At 40.2% G+C, this 21,349-nt stretch overlaps 2 protein-coding genes across 2 annotated transcripts in view; one reads left to right on the top strand and one right to left on the bottom strand.

Moving 5' to 3' along the window:
* Positions 1-3,704: 3,704 nt before the first annotated feature.
* On the bottom strand, positions 3,705-13,897 carry MFSD9 (major facilitator superfamily domain containing 9). The gene is made up of 6 exons (XM_075057326.1): positions 13,778-13,897; positions 10,644-10,731; positions 9,262-9,305; positions 7,869-7,998; positions 6,361-6,570; positions 3,705-5,813 (listed from the first exon to the last, which is right to left on the bottom strand). Exons 1-6 carry the CDS (start codon positions 13,877-13,879, stop codon positions 5,023-5,025), a joined length of 1,365 nt encoding a protein of 454 aa, XP_074913427.1. The 5' UTR covers positions 13,880-13,897; the 3' UTR covers positions 3,705-5,022.
* Positions 13,898-13,939: 42 nt separating this feature from the next.
* The window catches only part of TMEM182 (transmembrane protein 182), a 32,502-nt gene continuing 25,092 nt past the window's right edge, over positions 13,940-21,349 (top strand). Inside the window, exon 1 of the mRNA XM_075057270.1 lies at positions 13,940-14,048. The gene's annotated coding sequence lies outside the window, so the exon portion shown is untranslated. The remainder of the gene's footprint in view (positions 14,049-21,349) is intronic.

Raw genomic sequence — 21,349 nt, 5'->3', positions numbered from 1 at the left:
ATAGAAATCACATGGAGAAACAAAGTTCAAAATTTGGCCAAACTAACATGCATGCTGTTACAAAGAGTATCTTGGCATCTCTGGGAGCAAACTCACTGCACCCTGCACCACCTTTTTCAAGAGATGCCAAATCCACCAATTCCAGACACCAGAAACACTTGAAGGCTGACGCTGCAATAAATGCTTCAGCTGGTCACCATTTCCAAAATTCTCTTGAGTTCTGCCAACATCCTCCAGCTCCTGAAGAAAAGAGGAAGGATTTTGAAATTGGCTGGAGGAATGCTTTTTGTACTACAGCAGCTCTGAGCCTATAAAAATATGCTTCTGAATATGCTTAAAACATCTGCAATACCCAGCCCCAGCCAGGCCAACCAGAGGTTGGAGGCGAGGGCTGGAAAACCTGATGGAGGGGGTATCAAGTCCAAGCATGAGAAGGAGGAACTGCTTTAGGTCAGAGAGGTCGTACACTGCTCGGATTCAGATGCTATTTAAATCCGGGAGAGATAGGAGGACTAACAGTCCTTTTTTTAATCCCTTATTTTAGTAGATCATGATATAACTTGCACTTTCTAGATAAACCTGCAGCTGTGCTTGACACTGTCGGTTGTGTGAACAACCGTGAGAAAGATCTCTTGCAACTATCAAGTCAAAGAGTTTCATCTCCCTCTATTTATTAGACAGCCAGCTAAATGGGGAGCTACTTATTAAAAAAAAACCCAAAAAACACGTGGCAGCTTAATTCTCCTCTGAATAGTTGAAGGAACCTTAGCATTTGGGAGTTAATCAAAGTTGGGGCAGAAAATTGTCCCTCTTGGATACTGTGCTGAGCCACTTGAGAATCTTACCCATCAGAATTCTTCTTCTTGCAGGTGGTAGACAGATCTTCTAATAGGACAACACAATGGGAGATTGGGTTAGCATCATTCCTCTCCCAAGTCAGCAAACACTGATGCAGTTCCCACACAGCACTGACATGCTTTGGAAGCCTTTTTATCCTGTGAGATTTGACAGAATATGAGGGACTAAGATTGCAGAAGGGAAAGCAATAGTTACAGTGCTTGCTTTGGTGAGTCTCACTGGTTCACGATCTAAAACATGCTCGGGTTTAAATTTGTCAGTTAACAACTGCCCCCTAATTGCTACAGGTTTTGTTTCAAAAAGAGATTTTTTTGCCACAAAAAGGAAAAGGCATTTTTAAATACCCCAGTTCATTTATTTTTCATATCTAAGACCTTCTATTTATTACATATTTGACAGAATGGAAAAGCAGTTCCTATTGTGTAGCACATCTCAAAAGTAGTTCTTTGATGCTAATTTAGGATTTAAAATAACTAGAAATTTGCCTTCCTTTCTCTTTGTAAGTTAACAGATATTTTTCAAGACTTCCCTTTAAAACAAGCTCTACAAAACTCTTTTTCATTTTTATGAGAAAGACTGAGCTCCACTCACAATAATTTGATTCTCAAAGTTCAGGCTCCAATATACTCCCTTAGAAGATTCATGATATTTGTGAATGAGTTTTCAAAATTATAGCAATAACAGCACAGTCAAGTCTTGGGTTTTCAAATCCCAAAGTGCCAAGCTATAAAGCATCACTTACCCGGGGTATTACACAGCACCCATAACCAAATGGGGGCTGGCAGCACCAGAACAGGCCCACAGAGGTTCCCATCAGCTAGAACGTGATGGCATTACAGAGTGCTTGAAGTAATGAGCGAGCCAGTTAGTAAGCAACGCTTGTCCCATTTTGTTGCTGCATTATCTGCTCAATAATCAACCTGTTCTCAGAAAATGAGAATTGTACTGACCTCTATGATGGTGCTGCAATGAGTAAATTCAGCGAAAAGAAAAGAGGACAAGAAACTCAAATCTGCAGAACTGGTATGTTTATAAAGGATCTCTCCAAATGTATGCCGCGTACACCAACATGGAATAAATCTTACATTTGCTTCATCATTTAAAAGCAACAAAATCAGTACATATCATAAGCTACCAGCTGTTTTACAGAAATAAATTACTATATTGTATACACAGCGTCTTCAACATCAGCTGATCATAAAGGTCAGAAAAGTAGTCACTGTTAAAAAAGTGAGACTTTCAAAAGGTAAAAAGCAAAAAAAAACCCCCAAACCCAACCCAAAACTAAAGTAACAACAAGCCAGGGAAAAATCTTAATATATAGTAATTTGCAGGTAGAAACTTTCTCTTTAGTCCATACTCAGATCTCTGTTTTGTTACAGTCTTCAGATACCACCACTGGATTCAAGAAACTGCTGAGTAATTCAGTAAAGCCACTAGACTGAAGCCAAAAATGGCTGCAACTGCTCCTCCCACAACTTAAAAGGGGGAGTCACAGCTCCTCATCTCCAGGGATGTCATTTATTCATCAGTCTCTGAACTTGCATGGTTATGGCAACTAAGAGACAACACCAGGAATCCAAACGTGGTCTCCAGGCACGAGGAACAGTAGCTTTAAGCACTCCATCTCAAAACTGCTAAGTTCTCCATTTTCTTTTACTTCTTTTTCATTCACTGTCAAGCCATGTCTTGGTTGAATCCTTGGCTCCTGTGTCTTTTATGTGGAAAGTACGTAGATTCAAATGATCATTTTAAGGAACAGCTTGAAAAACAAACAAACAAAAAAAAAATCTGCACTTCATGGTGACCACCTCTGTTTTGTGCCCTAGTTTCAGCAGAGGAAGAGGGGAAAAAACACAGCGACAAAATGATAGACATGGAATGTCACTTCATTTTATTTCTATCCCTTAAAAAAAAAAAAAAAGAAAAAAAGAGGGGGGCAACTTTTCTGTAACCGAGGCTTTACAAAGAAGAAACATTTCTGCAGCATTTCAGAAATCATTTTGGCCTACAAGTAAAAAACTTTTCTTCTGTAACATCAGTTGCAACATGACCCTGAGACCACAACCTTCCACAGATTTCTCAATTCGATTATTTAATTTCATTTTTATTTAGTGTATATGGAGAACTATTTTTCAAAATAAAACAAAAATATCTGCTGATTGTGGAAAGCACTTTTTTCAGTGATGTATAACAGAAACAGTGAAGTTTTGAAGTTTTTATAAGCAGAAAAGCAATATTCAGGCAGCTGTATATGTTAGTATAAACTGAATTTTATGGTGTTTACAGAATTCAGCTTTCATCAGTGCAGCAACTTAGAAGGGGAAATGTTATGTTACCTCGTATAACCAACAACTATAGTAAAAACTACTAAATCTTTCATATACATTAATTTTCAATGTTTTTCTTCCTACCCTTTTCCTTCACCCCTTGCTGTAGCTGTAAAATGTTAAGTCCCTGACTTACAGAAGGGTGGTTTTATGTAAAAAAAAAAAAAAAAAAAAAAAAAGATTGAAAGAATGAAAATAGGAAATTTAGGGCCAGAATGTTTTGAGGCATCTACCGAGCAAGACAAGAGGAGATGACACTTGAAAATGCCTCAGGTTCCTAGGGAGAAATGAAACACAGATTATTACAATAAGGAACTCTGAGGATATGTACTGAAATCATAGCAGTAATAAGACACACACTCATTATGTCAATATATAAAATTAAAACAACTCAGAATTCTATACATGTTCCCATAGTGCTGCCACTGGAATCACTGAGGTTTCAACAAGGCTTTAAATGATAGCAGGCACTGGAAAAGGTAAAGAATAAAATAAAATTAAAAATGCAAAACACCATCTATGACTCTCCTGAAACAGCAATGCTATTTGCATGGATGTGTTCAAGGAGATAACTGAATTGGTTTTAATCAAAAAATCCCCCCAACAATTATACATAGTTGACTTTGTACTTTCATCAAGTAATACTAGGAAAAGCATATGGAATGTTAGCAGTACAAAATACATTCTTCGTATGTTTCAAATGAAATGCAAACAGTCGTGACTGGCACGTAATACGAGCTTGAACAGTAAATAGCACAGGAGAGTGCTACAACTCTCAGTATAGCCCTGAGAGTAACCTCTCTTTAGTTAAGCAGTACAGACAAATGAAGACTAAAATACCAACAAATAAACAGTCTTTCTTGTCACTGAAATGTCACTTATGCCTCCAGAGATGAGAGAGAATGCATTAATCCAGATCCATGAGGTACTGCTAGTTGCTCCAGCTCACCTTTAACAGTCATTCAAAAGAATTAAGAAGCAAATTTATTCTTAAAATGATGGAAAAATTGCACAGGAAACATTAACAAATAATTTATGACAAAGTTGCTCAGTAGAAGTTACTACTAAACAGAAACCACCAGTTCAAGTTTCAATAAAGTTTACATTCAGTGTCAGTTTCAGTCTGAATGATGCCATATATTTCTAAAATTGTCCATATTAGGTCTTCTAATACATGAAGTTAGCATATACCCAATTTTGTTACCTGGGAAAGACCAGGAATCAGCAGGGGTTGGATGGCTACCCCAAGGTGCCTAATCATGCTGTGCAGCAAGTTTTGTAGAGAAAGTATGCTTAACAAAATCACATAAGCAAACACCCTGTTAATTAAGCTACCGTCACAGCAGACAAATGGCAGCAGACCACAGCATAAGAAATTAAGGCTAACGAGCTACATTGCAAATTCTCCTTCTGATTAAACAATAAAAATTCACCTCTGATTAAATAATAAGAAACAACTTCCGACTTTTAACAATCCATCAATCTAAACACTGTTTCAAATGCGAGCTACAAGCAGGATTTGTGTATTTCATGTAATGCTTTTTTTCCCTCCAGAAAGTTTAAAAATTCCTAAAAAAATCCCAGCCAGTACAATACAGCAACATCTGTCCCTCTCGCAAGTGTTCTAGTGGTACCAGTTAGAGTAACATTTGTCTAGCATTAACATCCCCGCAGCAAGCAGAAATATTTATATGTACTTGCCTCCACATGAATGTAATGTGCCCTCTTAAAAGATCCTGTTACTACTGTACAAGTCTGGCAGGTGTAAGCATCACCCCAGGTTGATTCACTTTGCCTCTCCTGCAAGATATCTCTACGCAATCCAACTTTGCAGCTATTGATTTTTTAATTTAACATTTCCATGGCTACAGTATTTTTGTTTGTTCGCGTTCATTATCAGAATAGCTACTAAAGCTAGTCCAACCCCTAGACTTGGGGGGCCACAAGGACTGAACTCCTGAGCAATTCCAGAAAGGAGCGGGGCAACTATACGTCCCACTGATGTCACAGACTGTCCAACACCTAGGAGCGTACCACTGGCCTCATTCCCACCAATGGTCAATTCAAGATCAATGATACAAGTACGACCTATAGTAGTTGAAAAGGCTAAGAATGTGGAAGACAAAATGACCATCCATATGCTCAGCGCTGATGCATACAGGAGAATCAACGTGCAGGTAAGAGTGCTGGAGTGCAACAAAATTCTGTAAGTGTTGTGCTGATAAAGTCTTGTTATTGGTCCGAGCAGACAACCAGCCAGGACTCCTAGTGCACTGCTATAGCTCATTAGGTATCCAGCGAACAAGGGTTTCACCCCAAATCGCTCCTCCAAGGCCAGACTAAAATTACTATAGTACAGCAGTATAGCAACAGACATCAGCAACCGCACTAAAAATATATCCCACAGATCAGAGCACGCAATGCCTTTAATCCTCTTCAGCACCGTTGCAACTTGGATCCACGGAGACTGGAAAAGACTATCCTTTGCCACAGCTCCATTACTTGCTGATTTCAAGTGCAGGTCACAATTTGCTTTTGCTGAGAAACTGTCTGTTCCTTTGTTGCCTCCTTGATGTTCCCTATTGCCAGTGTTTTCTTCACTCCAGGGTAACATCCAGACAAGACCTATGTAGACCAAGAAATTAGTTGATTTCATTCAATTGCATTAGCTTTACATGGAAGACATTAGTCTGATCGTAAGTTTACTTGGTGTAAGGATCAAAATTCAAAAAAGGACTTTGACAATCATTTCACTTTAAAAAATTATGAAGATTAAGTCTAGTGGTATTCACAGTATCAGTTCAATTCTAGATGTGGTGAAAGCAAGAAGGAAAACACTGAGGTGACACATTCGCAACATATAAACAAATCTAAAAGCTAAAGCCGAAATTCTGATTTCTAGTCTTCAGCTTTGGGCATATTAAAAATTCCCATTCCCGTGTCTGAATATAAAAGTCATATATATAATACAAAGGAGAAGCATCTGGAAGTTACCCATTTCAAAATTCCCGCCCTTCCACATAGGTTCACATTCAAAGGGTAGCGTCAGTATACAGAACACGTATGCCATAGATGATAAACGCACTATGAATTCAAGGTATTACAAATGGCATAAAAACACAAAAGTGAGGAATGAAGGGAACCAAGATGCATAATATGACATACAACTTACCAGCATTCAGAAGGAAGATACTGGCACAGATGAAGGACGTTTGATAAAAGCCATCTTCCAACTCTGCAAGGTAGCCACCAACAACAGGTCCCAGAATGAAGCCCACACTAGAGGCTGCATTGAAGCGTCCCATTACTAAAGGGCGGTCTCTCTCAGAAACCAAGTCAGAAAGCAGGGCTTTAGAGATGGAGAGTGTGTGTTTGAAAATACCTGCAACATAATATAAACAAAATAATAAACATATATTGCTCAGTCCAAAAGATTGAAAATGACAGAAGCTATCTGAAATATCAATGGTCAAAACCTGTATGACTGGTATTTTTAAGATTCCATTAACCACAAATTTTTCAATGCTAGCTTCATGCACCACGTTGGGCCATGACCATCATCCTGGCTGTTCAAGGATATGGACTTGGGAATGAAAATTATTCAGGCATCTGTGTCGAAGGAGTGCTCCTGCAGCCATGCTGAAAGAAGAAGTAACCAAGTTGAGTGCTGAAGCACACTAGGAATAAAAAAGCTGCTAAAATAGGAACTTGTGGGTGAGTAACGGTTAAGGAGTAATGGCTTGACTGTTTATGAACATAGCTCTGTACCAAGTTTGCTGAGTATGAAGATTTCCAGGATTGTAACACACCAAATTCATATGGGAAACTGGTGGGTGGCAAAAGAAAAGCACAGAAGGGTAAGCGTACTGCAGGAATACTAATAACGCAATTTCTTATGTTCCTTCCCACTGACCAGGGTAATGCTGTCACAGTCAAAGTGCTGTTAGCATTGAAAAGGATAACCTCTACTGAGTAGTCAAATATCAACCAAATAATTCATTAGCAAATAGTCTTTCAATTAAGAAACAGTATAAACAGTTCCTAAATCAAAACTATGGGCCATAAAAGTGCCCTTTAGTAGATATGTTCATAGTAATAGCAATGCTTATTATATCAGAATATATGCAATAGGAGTTCAGCTATTTTAAGAACTCTGATACAAACCCTGGCACAAACTTAGCTTCAGTGCCACAAACATACATGCTTTTGCACAACAGAAATATTCTGTTGAAGCAGTGACCTAAAATTTCAGCCACATTTTGTAGTATTACTTTGAGGTATATTTTCAGCATAAGAAAAACACTAATGCACATATCATTCCATTCTCCATTGCAAGTGCAGGCCAAGATTTCCAGTAGTGACCTGGTAGATTGTATACCTGTTATGACTAACCTTACAATAGCCTCTTTCAAGGAATTGCTGCACTCCTGTTCTCATAAAATTCAGCCATTCGAGGTGGTGCAAAAGTTGTGACAGTTGTTGAGTATACACTTCAAATTATTTTCAGAAAAAAGTCACATGAATGTTTGATTTGTTGAGATTTCTCCATTACTAAGGTTCAGCTGGTGCTGCTGGGTGATGATGCTATGCAGCCATCCACATACCATGATATCTTTAGTAGTCATTCTCAAGCTGAGAGTACAGGGAATTTAAACTGCAAAATGCCAAGTGTTTACTCACCTACAGGGACTCTAGAAATGGCAAACAGGAACACGGTGGTGGATGTTCCAAGAAGGAAGTAACCCAGCGCACTGAGAAGAATACAAGCAAGCAGGGAATACCGTCTTCCTACTATATCACTCCAGCAGCCCTTTCACAAAGCAGGAAATTAAGATTAGCTTTTTATAACATTTAACTAGGTACAGTGAACAATCAGTACTTCTAAATTAAATTGAGAAAAGAGATCAAAGGACTGTCAGTGAAAGCTTAATAAGCTTATTACACAACATTCCTAAGTGCTCAAAATCTGGAAGTCACGAACAGAGTTCTGCCCTGCCGGCAGTGCACCTGCTGAAACTGATTCCATTTAAAAATAACTTCTCTCTTTTAAAAATAAATTCCTGAAACAAACACCATGAAATATTAGTAGTAGGGGCCCTCTGAAAATGTTATCACAACCAACCAGAAATATTTGTTTGCATCAATGGTCGCTATGTACTAGACACTTTTTGAGCATCCTAAAAGGAATGACCTTAGCTATACGGAGCTTGTCATCTACGTGCAGACAAGGAGGAAGTAGTTATGAGAAGGGCAAACAGTAAACTCGCATGTAGCATGTTTATAAATCAGCTTGATTCCAAGCAGGAAGTAGGTTTTTAAGAAGGTAGGCAATGGTCTTGCAGTTCAAAGAAAATGCCACAGGATTATAGAAGCAAATTATCCCAGGTGCCCTGCATAATAACCCTGAAACAGTTTTTTCGTGAGATGCTTAAAATCTGCTCTCTTGAAATTTAGGAGGTACCAAGGTAATATTAAAGGTGCTCCCAGCTAACATAGGGATCTAAGGTATTGATAGGTAAAGCATGCATCCAAGACGTTTAGTCTTTGCACTCTTGCTTAGATTAGGATGTTAAAAATCAAAAGCTAACAGAAAACAAAACCAAACAAAGCTCAAAGACGTAATGCATGAATTTAGGCCATATGGCAAATTACAAGGCACTGCTCATTAAGCAGGGAAAGCAAACTCTAGATAACAGGTTTATGAAGCGCTGACTGGTGAGACTGCCTTTTGGACAGGCTACTGCATTAAAGGAAACTGCTTTACTAGCAGCAACACTGAAGAGAACCCTGTGTGACTGCGACGTGCTCAGAAATGTGTCTGAGCTCAAATCTGGATTGTAGTTTTTGTCTAAAGACTGCACTCTGTTTAGTTCTGAAAACCCTGGCAATTCCATATAAAAGAAACAAACATTTCCCACACAAACTAAAAACTGGATCCTCCAACAAAAAATGCTTATATGAACACTATAAACATTTTCAAAATGTCAAGAAACACTATTATTAGCCTCATCCTTTTTCCTCCTAAAATCCATAGAAATAGCAACATAGTCAGGAGTGTAGTGTTAGAACTCACCACAAATGTGCTGGAAAATAGTTGCATTATACCATAGAGAGATCCTAAAATAAACAAGTAAAATACCAATGTTAAAATTTAAACTTTTTTTTTTTAAAAATGAAAACTGCACAAAATTTTAAATGAGGAAGCATGAGAGAAATTCTGGGAATAATTTACTAGAAGAATAGGAAGAGGGAGCAGGAGAAACCAAGCGTGGAGTTTAGCACATAACCAAGGAAACAGTTTCAGGAATGACAAAAAAAGAAAACCAAATGCTGAAAACTTGTAAAACTATTTAGTGTAGAAGGATGTTGCTTTGTATGGTGTATTAAACAAAACAGACCTTGGCATTTATAATTGTTTTCTCAGAATCAGGAGAAAATTTCATTACTGGGAGGCACTAATTACTTTCCACTTGGCACTTCAACCTATTACAAGGCACCACAGAAGCCCTGAAGAAACCACAGACCCTACTCTTTCATTTTGGAGGCTAAGAGTTTAGCAGCAGTTAGTGACGGAAGAGAAGAAGCAATGAGAAGCAGAGAAAAACATCTGCCAGCCTCTTTCATTTATAAGGGATCACCTCAAACCCCAGTTTCTTTTAAAGTTAAAAATCAAAGCAGACTGTTGAAATGAAAATGTATTTTTGATGAATTACTGCTTAAAGTAATACTCTGACAACTCAGAGCAGAACCAGAATTATTTCATGAAAAGTGCTAAATCTCACCCAAAATAAAAAAGCAAGGTAATAAAAAACTGAATAACAGAGCCCATGTCAACCACACATAGCTATAAAGAATATCATATTTTTATCATTACAAACCATAAACAGTACCTTAAGATATAAATAAGAACTTTAGAACCACACAACTTCATCTTACTGCTTCATTTTTTAAGATAAAATTTCAAACCTTCAGAGAATTTACATGTAAGCACTCCTTGAAGATGATAAATATTTTGCCAAAAGGGAGCTGCAAGGAATTTAATCAAACTGGGAGCACTCATAGGCATTGGAAAGCTCAGGAGAACTAGCTGCAGAAGTACTGTTTGCAACATCTGTAAATAACAATAAAACTAAAAGCAATGCCTCTGTCTCTCAAAGTTGCTAAACTGTAAATTCTTGGATGCTGAAAAGCGTCTGTACAAGTGTTACTGCAAGACTTCCTTGTTCTTTCCAAGAATGCTCTTTCCCAAGCACCTGCTTTGGGCTACTGTCAGCATGCAAGGTTGGACAGGTCTCACAGTATGGCTGCCTGTACAGTTTTATTTGGAAATTGGCCTTACTTTTTATTATGCTACTAGCAAGGAAGAGTTATGTTACAGCGTCCAATGTGCAGTAAGACATAATCCAGTTCACATTATCTTCTTATTTGGTAAATCAATCAAATACTCCAACTCACCTATTATTCCAGCAACTGTATGACTTGCTCCTAGAGATTTTATATGAAGGTTCATTAAAGGTACAACCATGCTCACACCAAATAAATCCTGAAAAGAAGGCAGAAAAAGTTTTAGTAACTGATCATAACAAAGATGATGGCAACCTGGCTTAGTCAGTATTTTTAAACATTTTAAGTTATTTCCATATTGATACAAGATTAACATGGCCGGTGTGGTATGTTGTAACCTCTACAATGCATCCTGTATGTACAAAATTACAAAAACACATAAACTGAAAAGATAAAGGATTGCCTCACAGAGGAATTAAAACTTTGAAAACAGCAATTCTCTTTACCCCTCCAGATACAATCATTCTGCATATATTTATTTAAACATTTAGTATTCCTTTAATATCTATTGAACTTTCTCTGTTTAATAAGAAAAGTACTTGGTACTATTATTTTAAATGTAAAGTAGTCTGTAATTTCAATCACCTGAAAATACTTTTACTTGTGCAAAGAGAGTATATTTGGAAAATTTACGGTATTTTACCTCTCAACCACGATGGGGAAGAAGCTATGGTAGATCTAAACCTACCTACAGACTGCCTTTCTGTATAACTTACAAAATGTAGTGAAAAGACAAAAACATGAAAAAAAGAAAAAGAAAGAAAAAAGCAAATCATAAGTGAAGAACTTTTTGTAAGAGGAGGGCAAAGGACACTGCCTATCCTGAGCAGTACAAGGATCTCCTACTTCATTCCTTTTGATTTTTTATCTTTTGTTAAGCTAACTACAGTGACCCCAGTAGTTCTTTCACTGTATGCTCCTGGCACAGCATACAGTGTCCTATACCAGAGCGGAACCTTACAGAAGAGATCTATTGGAGCAAGACCACCTTTTATCAGCGACTGCATGAGCTGAACAAGACTAGCCATTCATAGTATGCCCAAGCCAGAATAACTGTATCAATGCATACCAAAATTCTCACAGTCTGTCATTAAAGTATCTTTTGATGGTTGAAGTTGAGACTTGCAAGGTTAGAACCATTATTAAAGACATTAGCATGAGCAAACAGACCACACAACTTATGAACATATTCAATAACACAATCTTAGGGCTCAATAAGCTATTCCAAGCACTTGCATGCACAATCATGGAATAACAGAATAAGCCACTTGGAAAGGACCTCAGGAGGTCTCCAGTCCAGTTTTCTGCTCACAGCAGGGCCAGCTCTGAGGTCAGACCTAGTAGCTCAAGGCTTTACGGAGTCAGGTCTTGAACACCTCCAAGGATGAAGGCTGCACAGCCTCTCTGGCAACCTGTCCTGCTGCTTCACTGTCTTCATGGTGTCAAAGGTTTTCCTTAAATTGAAACAAGAGGTTCTGACTGGAAATAAGACCTTCTCTCTCCCTTGCCAAGTACTGCACTCTGCAGCCTGGTTCCAGCTTCCCATTAACCTCCTTGCGGGCAATGGAAAGGCAGCTGCAGGGCTCCCCTCAGCCTCTTCTCACAGGGTGTTCCACCCTGCCAACCATCCTGGTGGCCCTCCAGTGAACTCACTCCGACCTAAACATGGCATTTTAGATGCAGCCTCATGAGCACTGAGCGAAGGAGGATTGCTTGCTTCCCTGTTCACACAGCCCAGAATGCTGCTGGGTGCCTCTCCCCCAGGGCACACTGCTGGCTAACGTTCAGCTTGCTCCCCACCAGGGCCTTACCAGCAGAGCTGCTCCCCAGCCTGTATATTTGGAAGAGGTTCTTCCTTCCCCAGTGCAGGACTTGGCAGTATTCCTTGCTGAGTTTCATTAGGCTCCTGTCAGCTCATCCATCCAGCCTGTCTAGGTCCTCCTAAACTGCACCGCCTACATAGGTGTCACCTGCAAACCTGATGAGAGGTTCAACGACCTCGTCGAGGTCATCGATAGAGACATTAAAAAGGACAAGTCTCAGAATATACCCTGGCAGTACTAGACTTGTCATAGGCATGCAGGTAGGGCAAGACCCATTAACCTCTATCCTCTAGTGGGTAGTTATTGCTCATTTCACCTATAATTTCTTATGTCAAATGATAACTACGCTGTATCTGCTTGGTTACAGGAAGCTTGCATCACAGACAACAGCTCTTTATCATGATATTTCACTATCCTTCACACCCTCTAAAAGGACACTGACTTCTTGGTTGATTTCAGTGTGTACTCCATGCTCTAGGTCAGCAAGGTATTACAGAGTTGGAAAAACACAGTGTTTAAAAGTGAGCTAAGAAGCAAAACTCATCCTAACACACCTTTCCCTGGAATATTTGCTCCAGGACCCAAACCAACCAGACTGTTTCTACTGCCCAACCTAAAGGTAGGTAAGAGAATAGATCTACATTTCACAGTGCAAATTTGTACTTGTTTTGTAGTCATTTTCCAAGTTACCCCTTTTAATTTTAAATTAATTAAATGACATTTTCCCTAGGCTCATGAATCACCACAGAATACAAACCTTCTTTAAAGTCTATATGCTATATTCTTTCAGTAAGGGGCTTTTTTTCTAGAAGCAGCATGGATTTATTTTTTTTTTTTCGGTTTACACCAACCACTGGTATTTCAAGGAAACAAGGAACAGCTCTCCGATAAGCATAAGGCAAGACTTGGCTCTAAGGGCGCTGCGCTATTCCGTTTCATTCACGGGATAAAAATCATACCTTCGTATCAAACTGCACGACTGTTCGCACGGTTAAAACAATACGGCCGCTGCAAACCGCTATCGCTACAAACGCCCCAACTCCAAGAAAAAAAAAAAAAAAAAAAGCAGCGAAGTGATGTACCTCAAAACCCAGCAGTTTTATCTGGAGCGCCAGGGGGGAGGCCCGCTACGAGCCGGGACCCGGGGAGGGTAGCGGTGTGTGTGTGTGGGGGGCGGGTGTCTGCCCGACTTCGGGCTTTGCAGCATCCCCTGACAACCCTGAGGGGACCTCACGGCTCCGGGGCCGTTCCCCCTCCTCTGCCTCCAGCACGGCCCCTCTCCAGGACTGCCCCGGAGCCGTGAGGCCGGGCAGCGGGGTCGTGTGAGGCGGGGAGGATTTCCCTTCTCAGGCACGGCCGCCCGCCTCAGGCCGCTCCGCAAGGGCACTACCGCCTCCGCCGCAGCCCGCCTGCCCCGCTTACCAGGAAGCCCACCGCATAAAGGCACCGCACGAAGCGGCCGGACGCCGCCGCTGATCTCCCCGCGGCTCCCCGGCCTCCATCTTCCTCCTCCTCCTCCTCCATCCGCCCAGCGGCAGCCGCCGGCCCGCGCCTCGTAGCGGCCGGCGGCGCGGCGGCGGCTCTGAGCATGCGCAGTGCCGGCGGCGCGGCGGCAACATGGAGGCGGTGGGGTGAGGAGAGGGGTGGTGTGTTTGCCTGAACGAGCGTAGTCTTCGTGTTTCCTCTTCTTCAGGTGAGGAGGAATAAGGATCCCTGCAGGTTTCGGAGGCTGTCGGGATGCCTGCCTCCCTCCCCACACACACACCTGCAGGACTTAGCACTTCCTGCCTCATCTCACAGGAAGACATGTTTGTACACCGAGAGTTTTGCAACCTCTCACCTCAGGGCCTGAGGCTCTGAGGAGAGCAGGAAGAGCTAGGTAGGGTGGAGGGGCTTTAGAGGCAGAAATACGCCCTGGGAGTGTGGTAACGGGTCCCCTGCACCGTTCTCTGGGCCGCTGGGGGAAGATGACTTTGGAGGCCGCGCACCTCCGAGCCTGCCTCCTTCATGGGGGAAGGTGGCTGTGTCCCACCGCTGCTGCCGTCCCTCAGCCCTCCGCGGGGCTCAGCCCGGTGCCTTCATCAAGCATTTCTGATGGCAACGTGTTTTCCCACCTTGTTATGTGGCTGGTGGTTGTGGTACTGAGCCAGGGAAGAAGGGCGTCCCTCGTTCTGCTTAGCACTTACGCTGCTGTGCTGCCTTTCCATTAAAGTCAGGGATGGCTGGAATTGTGGACAGCTATGATGTTAAAATATATTTGCATCCATAGAAGTAAAACGATGTTTTTAAATCTCGGAGATGCACGAGTGGAAGTGATTGTCACGTGCAAAATACCTTTGTGTTGGAGTTAGAGGGCATTTTTGTATATAGCTGTTAGGCCAGGGATCAATGAAAGGGCTGCAGTTTTAAATACTTTTAAAAAAAACCCAAGTGCACAAGGGAACAGGAGATGCTTTAACGTGTTTTTACTTATCAGTAAGAAGAAGCTTTTGGAAAATGATGATGACTTAAATTTTAAAAGTTAGCACCAACTGATAAAATTTGAGAACAATCAAAAACTGACAAGAGTATGCATAACTTCAGTTCTATCTTTGTGTTTTCAGAAGATATAATTATGACAGGATCGAGGGTCTTCAACAGGTTTAGGTCACAAAAAAAGAGTGTGTTTTTCCTTACGGCTATAAAGAATTAAGCTCAACCCCCTCCCCCCGCCAAAACTGGAAAGCAAGACATATTCGTAGATATGCAGCTAATTTATAAGATACCAAGGCAAAGCTTAGCCTAGCATATGCATAGGGACAAAGATGTTATCAGTCTCCAGAATAACTCAGTTGTTTAATATCCCAGTGGCTGTGATAATTTATAGTTGGCTTAACCAATACATCCTATTAATTTAGCTCTCTGAGGCCACTTTGAATAACAAATCCTCTCAGTGAGATTTTTAAAATTCTGGATAAAACATTAAAGGAGATCAGAGTTGCATACAATTCCTCTGAAATGGACAAAATGGCTACAAGATATTGAAATATTAGAGCATCATGGGAATTGACACTACATTGTCTGCTCAATATTGCACTAATTTTACCCTTGGTCATTTTAATGCTGATAGAAGAAATGGAAAAGGCCTGAAGATTTATCAGAGGAAACTATTAAGAGGTGGATGATTAAAAGATATTACAAGGGTTTAGGTACTGTTCCTGGGCTATAAGGCAGATTGACTTTTGTGCAAATGCAGGCCAAGTGAAATTTTTGAGGTTCTATGTAAGTGACAGTCTCTGCTATAAGTCTCAGAACCCAGAGTTAGCAATTCTGTATTCTTCTCAAATTCTGAAGATTAATATGATCTAATACAATGGGCACAAACTGTTGTAGGCAGGAATATTGAATTCCCTGACAGTGAAAACTCTTAGTTTTGTTTATTATTTCAAGCTATCTCCATGCGGAATGGCTTGTAAAGCAGAGAAGAACTGAACTTTCTGATGCTCCAATAACATTGTCAGTGCAAACTGTTCACAGAGAAAAAACCAAACAACAACTTAGAAAACCTATAGGTGTCTCTTCCTTTAACAGATTTCTTACTGCTTTTGTACTTGCAAACTTGATTAGATTATTAAAGGATTGTGCATATTACGTGTTTACTTTTGCATAACGGTTAAGAAAAAGGCATTAATGTATAGTAACATGGCAAATGTATCTGCTGCCTTTGAACTGAAGGCAGATGGTTACTGCTACCTCAGAGGTTCCCACTCATATTTTATCATTACAGTTGCAAAATTTAAGATAAAGGCTCCCAAATAAAGAAATCTTAAGATAAAATTTCCTAAATAAAGTGATGTTATGACTGGTAAGGCAGTGGACTAATAATTAAAGTAATGAAATACAATGAATCACAGACTTAAGGAAAACAGAACCAGTCTAATATCTTTGGGGGCAGAATTACGAAGTTGGTTGATTAAAATACTATCAATATAGTACACTTACATTACTTTAAGGTGTTTGACTTGTTGCTACTTTAAAGTGTTTGACTTGTTACTGGATGATTCTTAAAGACAGTAGAGCAATACCTACTCAGAAATGGTAAACAGCACGTGGATTCAGAATTGTTTGATACATCTCCAGACTGTATTTGTGAATGGATAATCTTCCCTGAGGAAAGGGTGTGTCTAGATGGTCCTCTTATTTCTAACTGTTTTTTCATGACCTGGCAGAAGAGATAGAATCAAAATTATTGATTATATGGACAATGCTAGGACCAGGAAAATTATGTAGGCTACTGACACAACACAATCTGAGTACTCAGCTTTCATGATATAAATATTCTAAATGTAAAGGCACAGCTAGAAACAAAGCATGATGCATGCTTACGGGGTGCACCTCTCTGTTGTGGCAGTCAGTGATTATGAGATGAACTTGGTAGTCACAGTAAATAACCAGTGGCCATAAGTTTTTATTGCTGTTCTGTGGCTCAAAAAGCAAATTCCATCTTTTGATAAGAAATAGAGGAACCTGAAGTAGAAAAGCAGGATAACTTTCTTACTTATATATCAGTTATTTGGTCTGAATACTAATGCAACTTTGTGTCTAGTTCTGCTGTCCTAATGGAAGATCAAAGTTGAATAAATGGAGAGGGTTAAAACAACAAAAAAAAGAGACTTTAATGGCAGAAGGAACATTTCTTACAGCGTCGGGCTGCCAGAGATCGGACTTGCTTATTGGGCTGTTCTTGCCCTAGATTATGAATGGGAGGAGAACTAGTCCGGGCGAGAATGAGGTTCAGTTTGCTAATGAGGAGAAGGGGTGAGGGATCTGCAGCCCTTTACTAAAAATATGCACTGTGGTAAATGCTTGTGTCACCTGCCAAGCAAAGGGTTGAGGCAGTCTGCAGCTGCCCTTCCTCAGCCAGCTCTGTGGCTGTGTGTGCTCCAAGCCATGAGAAAATGAAAGCACTGATGGAAGTCATCTGAAATCGAACAAAGTTTTGAAAAAAAGATCCTTTCATTCCTTCAACAGGGCAAAAAATTTTAAACCTTATAAATTCTTAAATAAAGTTTGTAAAATACTTTTGTAAGACAGATCTAAGACAACTACAGCAATTTATTGCAGTAAATGGAATATATTCTTGGATTCCTGCATTACAAATAGGTAAGGTCAAGACCCCAAATGTACAATTTGTCATCAAGTTTAGCGAATCTAACAATGACTTATTTCATTCTGGTTTACTGCTTCAAATCATTAGGGTAACATTCAACAGTCATTTCAACTTTTCATATACAAATTGAGCCCAGTAGAAAAAGTTACAATCCAGTGGTCCAGAACGTTTTAAGAGGTACTGTAAATGAACTTGAGTTTGGAAACTACTGTTAATCTTAGAGACATTTAAAATGTAATCTCTCTGAAAAGATCTGCAGATTTAAGGAATGTGGAAACCTTTTAATTGACTCCACCCTGTAAGTGCTGGTGCGCATGACAGAGTGACTTAGAAAGCATTTATAAAATCTTGTTAAAGGAAGGAATTATTTCAGGCATTGGGCCTACTTGTCCCCTTCTGGAGTTTTCTGTGGCAGCATAACTAAGACCACATAGCTTTCCATGTTTCTTTCAATTGATGTTTAACAGATAAACCAAATACGTCAGGAGTGGATTAGATACTATTGATCCTGCTTTGGAGCAGAGGATGGCCTGGATGACTCCTGTTGACTCCAGTCCATTTCATGTTTTACTACGTTACCCTTATTTCACGCACACCCCAAGCCTATGATTTTTTTTTTTTAACCTCAGGAGGTCTGTAGAAGCTGCAAGTGTACAGAAAGGACTGGAGGCTAGTTCCTCAGGCCTCCCGAATAAAATCTGAAAATACGTACCAAAAAGTGTCTGTGCAGTAGATGGAAGGAGCTGCTGCCTCAGAGTGAGATTCATAATAGTTTCCTGCTGTGGAAGGACCCATGTAAGACAGCAATGAAAATGGCGAAGAAGGGTGCAACTCTTAATTTCTATTTCTGGGGTGCAGGCACATAACTATTTCCGTGGGAAACTGCCTGGAACACCTCCTAAAATTAGGCCACTCCTTAATTTCTGTGAAAATTGCGCATGGGGTGAGTCATTCCTTTAAAGCACTGCAGGAAACATTAACGGTATTGGCCTGGCTTTCCTATAATTGTAAGAAAAGTTTAGAGCACTCATCAAGGATGTGAGGAACTCAGATGCACCTTCTTGTACCTCTTATGGTTTTAGTTATCTTGCCCAACTTCCAGGGACATAGATTCATCACACCTTGAATCAGTGTATGACTCGAAAAAAATTGTGCCTTCCCATATTTTTACCTATTTTATTCAATGTAGAGTTAATGTAAAATATAATGCATATATGATATATGAAACAGAGTGACCCGCTCACAGTCATACTAAAGTTTTCTCTTCCTTTCTGTGGCTGAATAGATCTGTGATACCCTGTAGAGTGTCAAAGTCCTGAACACAGAGAGGGTATGAGGCAGGGTCCAAATGGCATATACACCCTGCAGCTTTGTTCATCTGGGTGGCTGCAAGTCTATCGCGTGTTCCTGCAGATGCCTAACAATGGATCCTGGATACATAAAAATGTGTAGATATAATGCCTCATAAAGATTGTTCTTACTGGTTTATTAGAGTTCCTGTTGAAGCTGTTGCTGGGATATGGGCTGCTTCTGTCCTTATGTCAGAAGAAGGGTAGTTACCATCATCTATCTCCTCATGAGCTTAGTCAATGAAGTGCAGTGGAGGGCCAGTAAGATGATGAGGGGGGCTAGAGCATCTCTCCTGTGAGGAAACGCTGAGAGAGCTGGGACTGTTCAGAGCCTGGAGAAGAGAAGGCTCAGGGGGATCTTATCCATGTCTATAAATACCTGAAGGGAGGGTACAAAGAGGACAGAGCCAGGCTCTTTTCAGTGGTGCCCAGTGACAGGACCAGAGGCAATGAGCACAACCTGAAACACAGGAGGTTCCCTCTGAACATGAAGAAACACTTTTTTTTCTCTGCGGGTGGCCCAGCACTGGCACGGGTTGCTCAGGGAGGTTCTGGAGTCTCTAGCCTTGGACATCCTCAAAAGCTGTCTAGACATGATCCTGGGCAACCAGCTCTAAGTGGTCCTACTTGAGCATGGGGGTTGGACAAGGTGACCTCCAGAGGTCCCTTCCAACCTCAATCATTCTGTGATTCTGTGATTTGTGGCCTGATTTACTGTAGTATTAAAATTAAAGTGGCCATATCTCAAACTAGTTATACCAGGCCTCCTTTTAGTCAGTAGAGAAAAAAAAAACAAAGAAAAAAGTAATTGTGCTTTTAGGGCATGATTCATTGCACATTGAAGTAGTCATCCAAAAATAGGTCAGATGGACTGTGCTGTAAAAATGCCGATATGACTGTAAAGGAAACCTGAGGTGACCAGCTTAATTGGAGACAGCTACCCTGCAGCTGTCTAGTGTTAGGTAAGATGAATCCCAGCCAAAGATTTAACAAACAAGGTGTACTATACTCTGTATGGCTGCCCAGCATGCTGCTGACAATTGATTGTGTAGGTGCAATGGATAACATACTGCCCAGCTGGGGAAGATGGACAGGATGAGGATCTGAATCAGCGGGTGAGATACTCCATCGCTGTTCAGAATGTTTTTCTTCAACAGTAAATGGGCATGGAGGTCTCAGAAGGACTCAGCTCTGAGGCAGCTGCTGAAATTGTTTCTTGGTGTATAGTGAGACATGCAGCCAGTTCTAAAAGGCTGTTTTTAGATCATGGACGTATCTGCCAGCACAGATAAGGAGCTGCCTGCCAATTCCAAACATACACACACGACATTTACTCAATCACACACAAACATAAACAAGCAAATAAACAATCTCCCCCTCCCATAAACTAATCAAGCTTTTTCTCCTTCAGATGGAAAAGGAAGAAAGAAACAGCCTGCTATTGTTTTGGTTTGTTTTTTTTCTTCTTTTCTATTTTTAAATACAAGGAGGGGCTCAGATACTATATTGAAGCTGGAGCTATTTAGATACATAAATAAAATATGCAGATTTAGGAGTTAGTTTAGCCTTATCTATCTGGAAAATAAACAGAAATAAAATCAAAACTTTTGCCAGCTTTGTTAAATGAGATTGGAATCCATCCATTATGTGGGGGCCTTCAGTCTTCACACTATGCATCAACAAAATCAATGAATGTTGGGCTTAATTGGCCAAATTGATTGTATATTAAAACTGATTTAATTACTTCATTGTCATGATAGTAGGGATAAATTTGGCTAAGTCACTTTGGTTTAAAATGACAGTCTTTCTGTAGAAATTTAGGAATTTTGGAAGGAGTTGGGGAATGACCTTCTTTAAGATATAGAATAATGATTGTTTTGGCTTGATAAGCCTGGCCTTGTTTTCCCTGCCTTGAAACTTTCTCTCTTCTATTGAGGAACCTTCAGAATTTAATTTAATTGAAGAAGAAGTGCCCTGAGACTTCCTGTGAGTATTCAAGTAGTGGATAACATGAATTTTTAAGCCGACATAACAAGTCTTAACATGGCTTCTGATTCATTCCTGACATAGCCGGGCATAATACTGGAGATGTTAGAGTATTTGGAAGGTAGCACTGCCAGAGAATGTGCCATAAATATAAAAGAGAATAATTAAATTAGATCCTCTCAGGATGAACATGCTAACTGAGACCAGAGTGCATGTACAGTATATTAAAAATAAATACTTGTGCTGCACAGGCAGTGATTCAGCTGTCATTTGAATTCAGTGAAACTTTTCATGCAAACTGATTTCAGTGAAGCTACTCATGAGGGTAAGTTATTCTCATGCAGAAGTGGGTTCACAGAGTCACTGGTGCATTTCTGACCTGAAGCCAGGTAGGTGCAATAAAGCTGAAACCAGCCATTTTATTTCTGTTATTATTTGTGGTTCAGTGGCTGGAGTTTGCTATTTACTTCTGATGTAATGTTGAAAAAATAATTGCATCATTGTGTGCTA

This window comes from Buteo buteo, chromosome 25 (genome assembly GCF_964188355.1).
Source record: "Buteo buteo chromosome 25, bButBut1.hap1.1, whole genome shotgun sequence".
Classification (NCBI taxonomy): domain Eukaryota; kingdom Metazoa; phylum Chordata; class Aves; order Accipitriformes; family Accipitridae; genus Buteo; species Buteo buteo.
The sequence above is the reverse complement of the archived record's forward strand: the minus strand, read 5'-3'. Positions and strand labels throughout refer to the sequence as shown.

What these genes read in the sequence shown, in the direction of transcription:
- MFSD9 (XM_075057326.1), bottom strand. Translation starts at nt 13,879, where the DNA reads ATGGAGGAGGAGGAGGAGGAAGATGGAGGCCGGGGAGCCGCGGGGAGA. An exon ending in TTTATGCGGTGGGCTTCCTG is followed by an intron (nt 10,732 to 13,777) that starts GTAAGCGGGGCA and finishes CCTTCTTTTCAG; the next exon opens with GATTTATTTGGTGTGAGCAT. An exon ending in CATTTCTAGAGTCCCTGTAG is followed by an intron (nt 6,571 to 7,868) that starts GTGAGTAAACAC and finishes ATTATGTTGCAG; the next exon opens with GTATTTTCAAACACACACTC.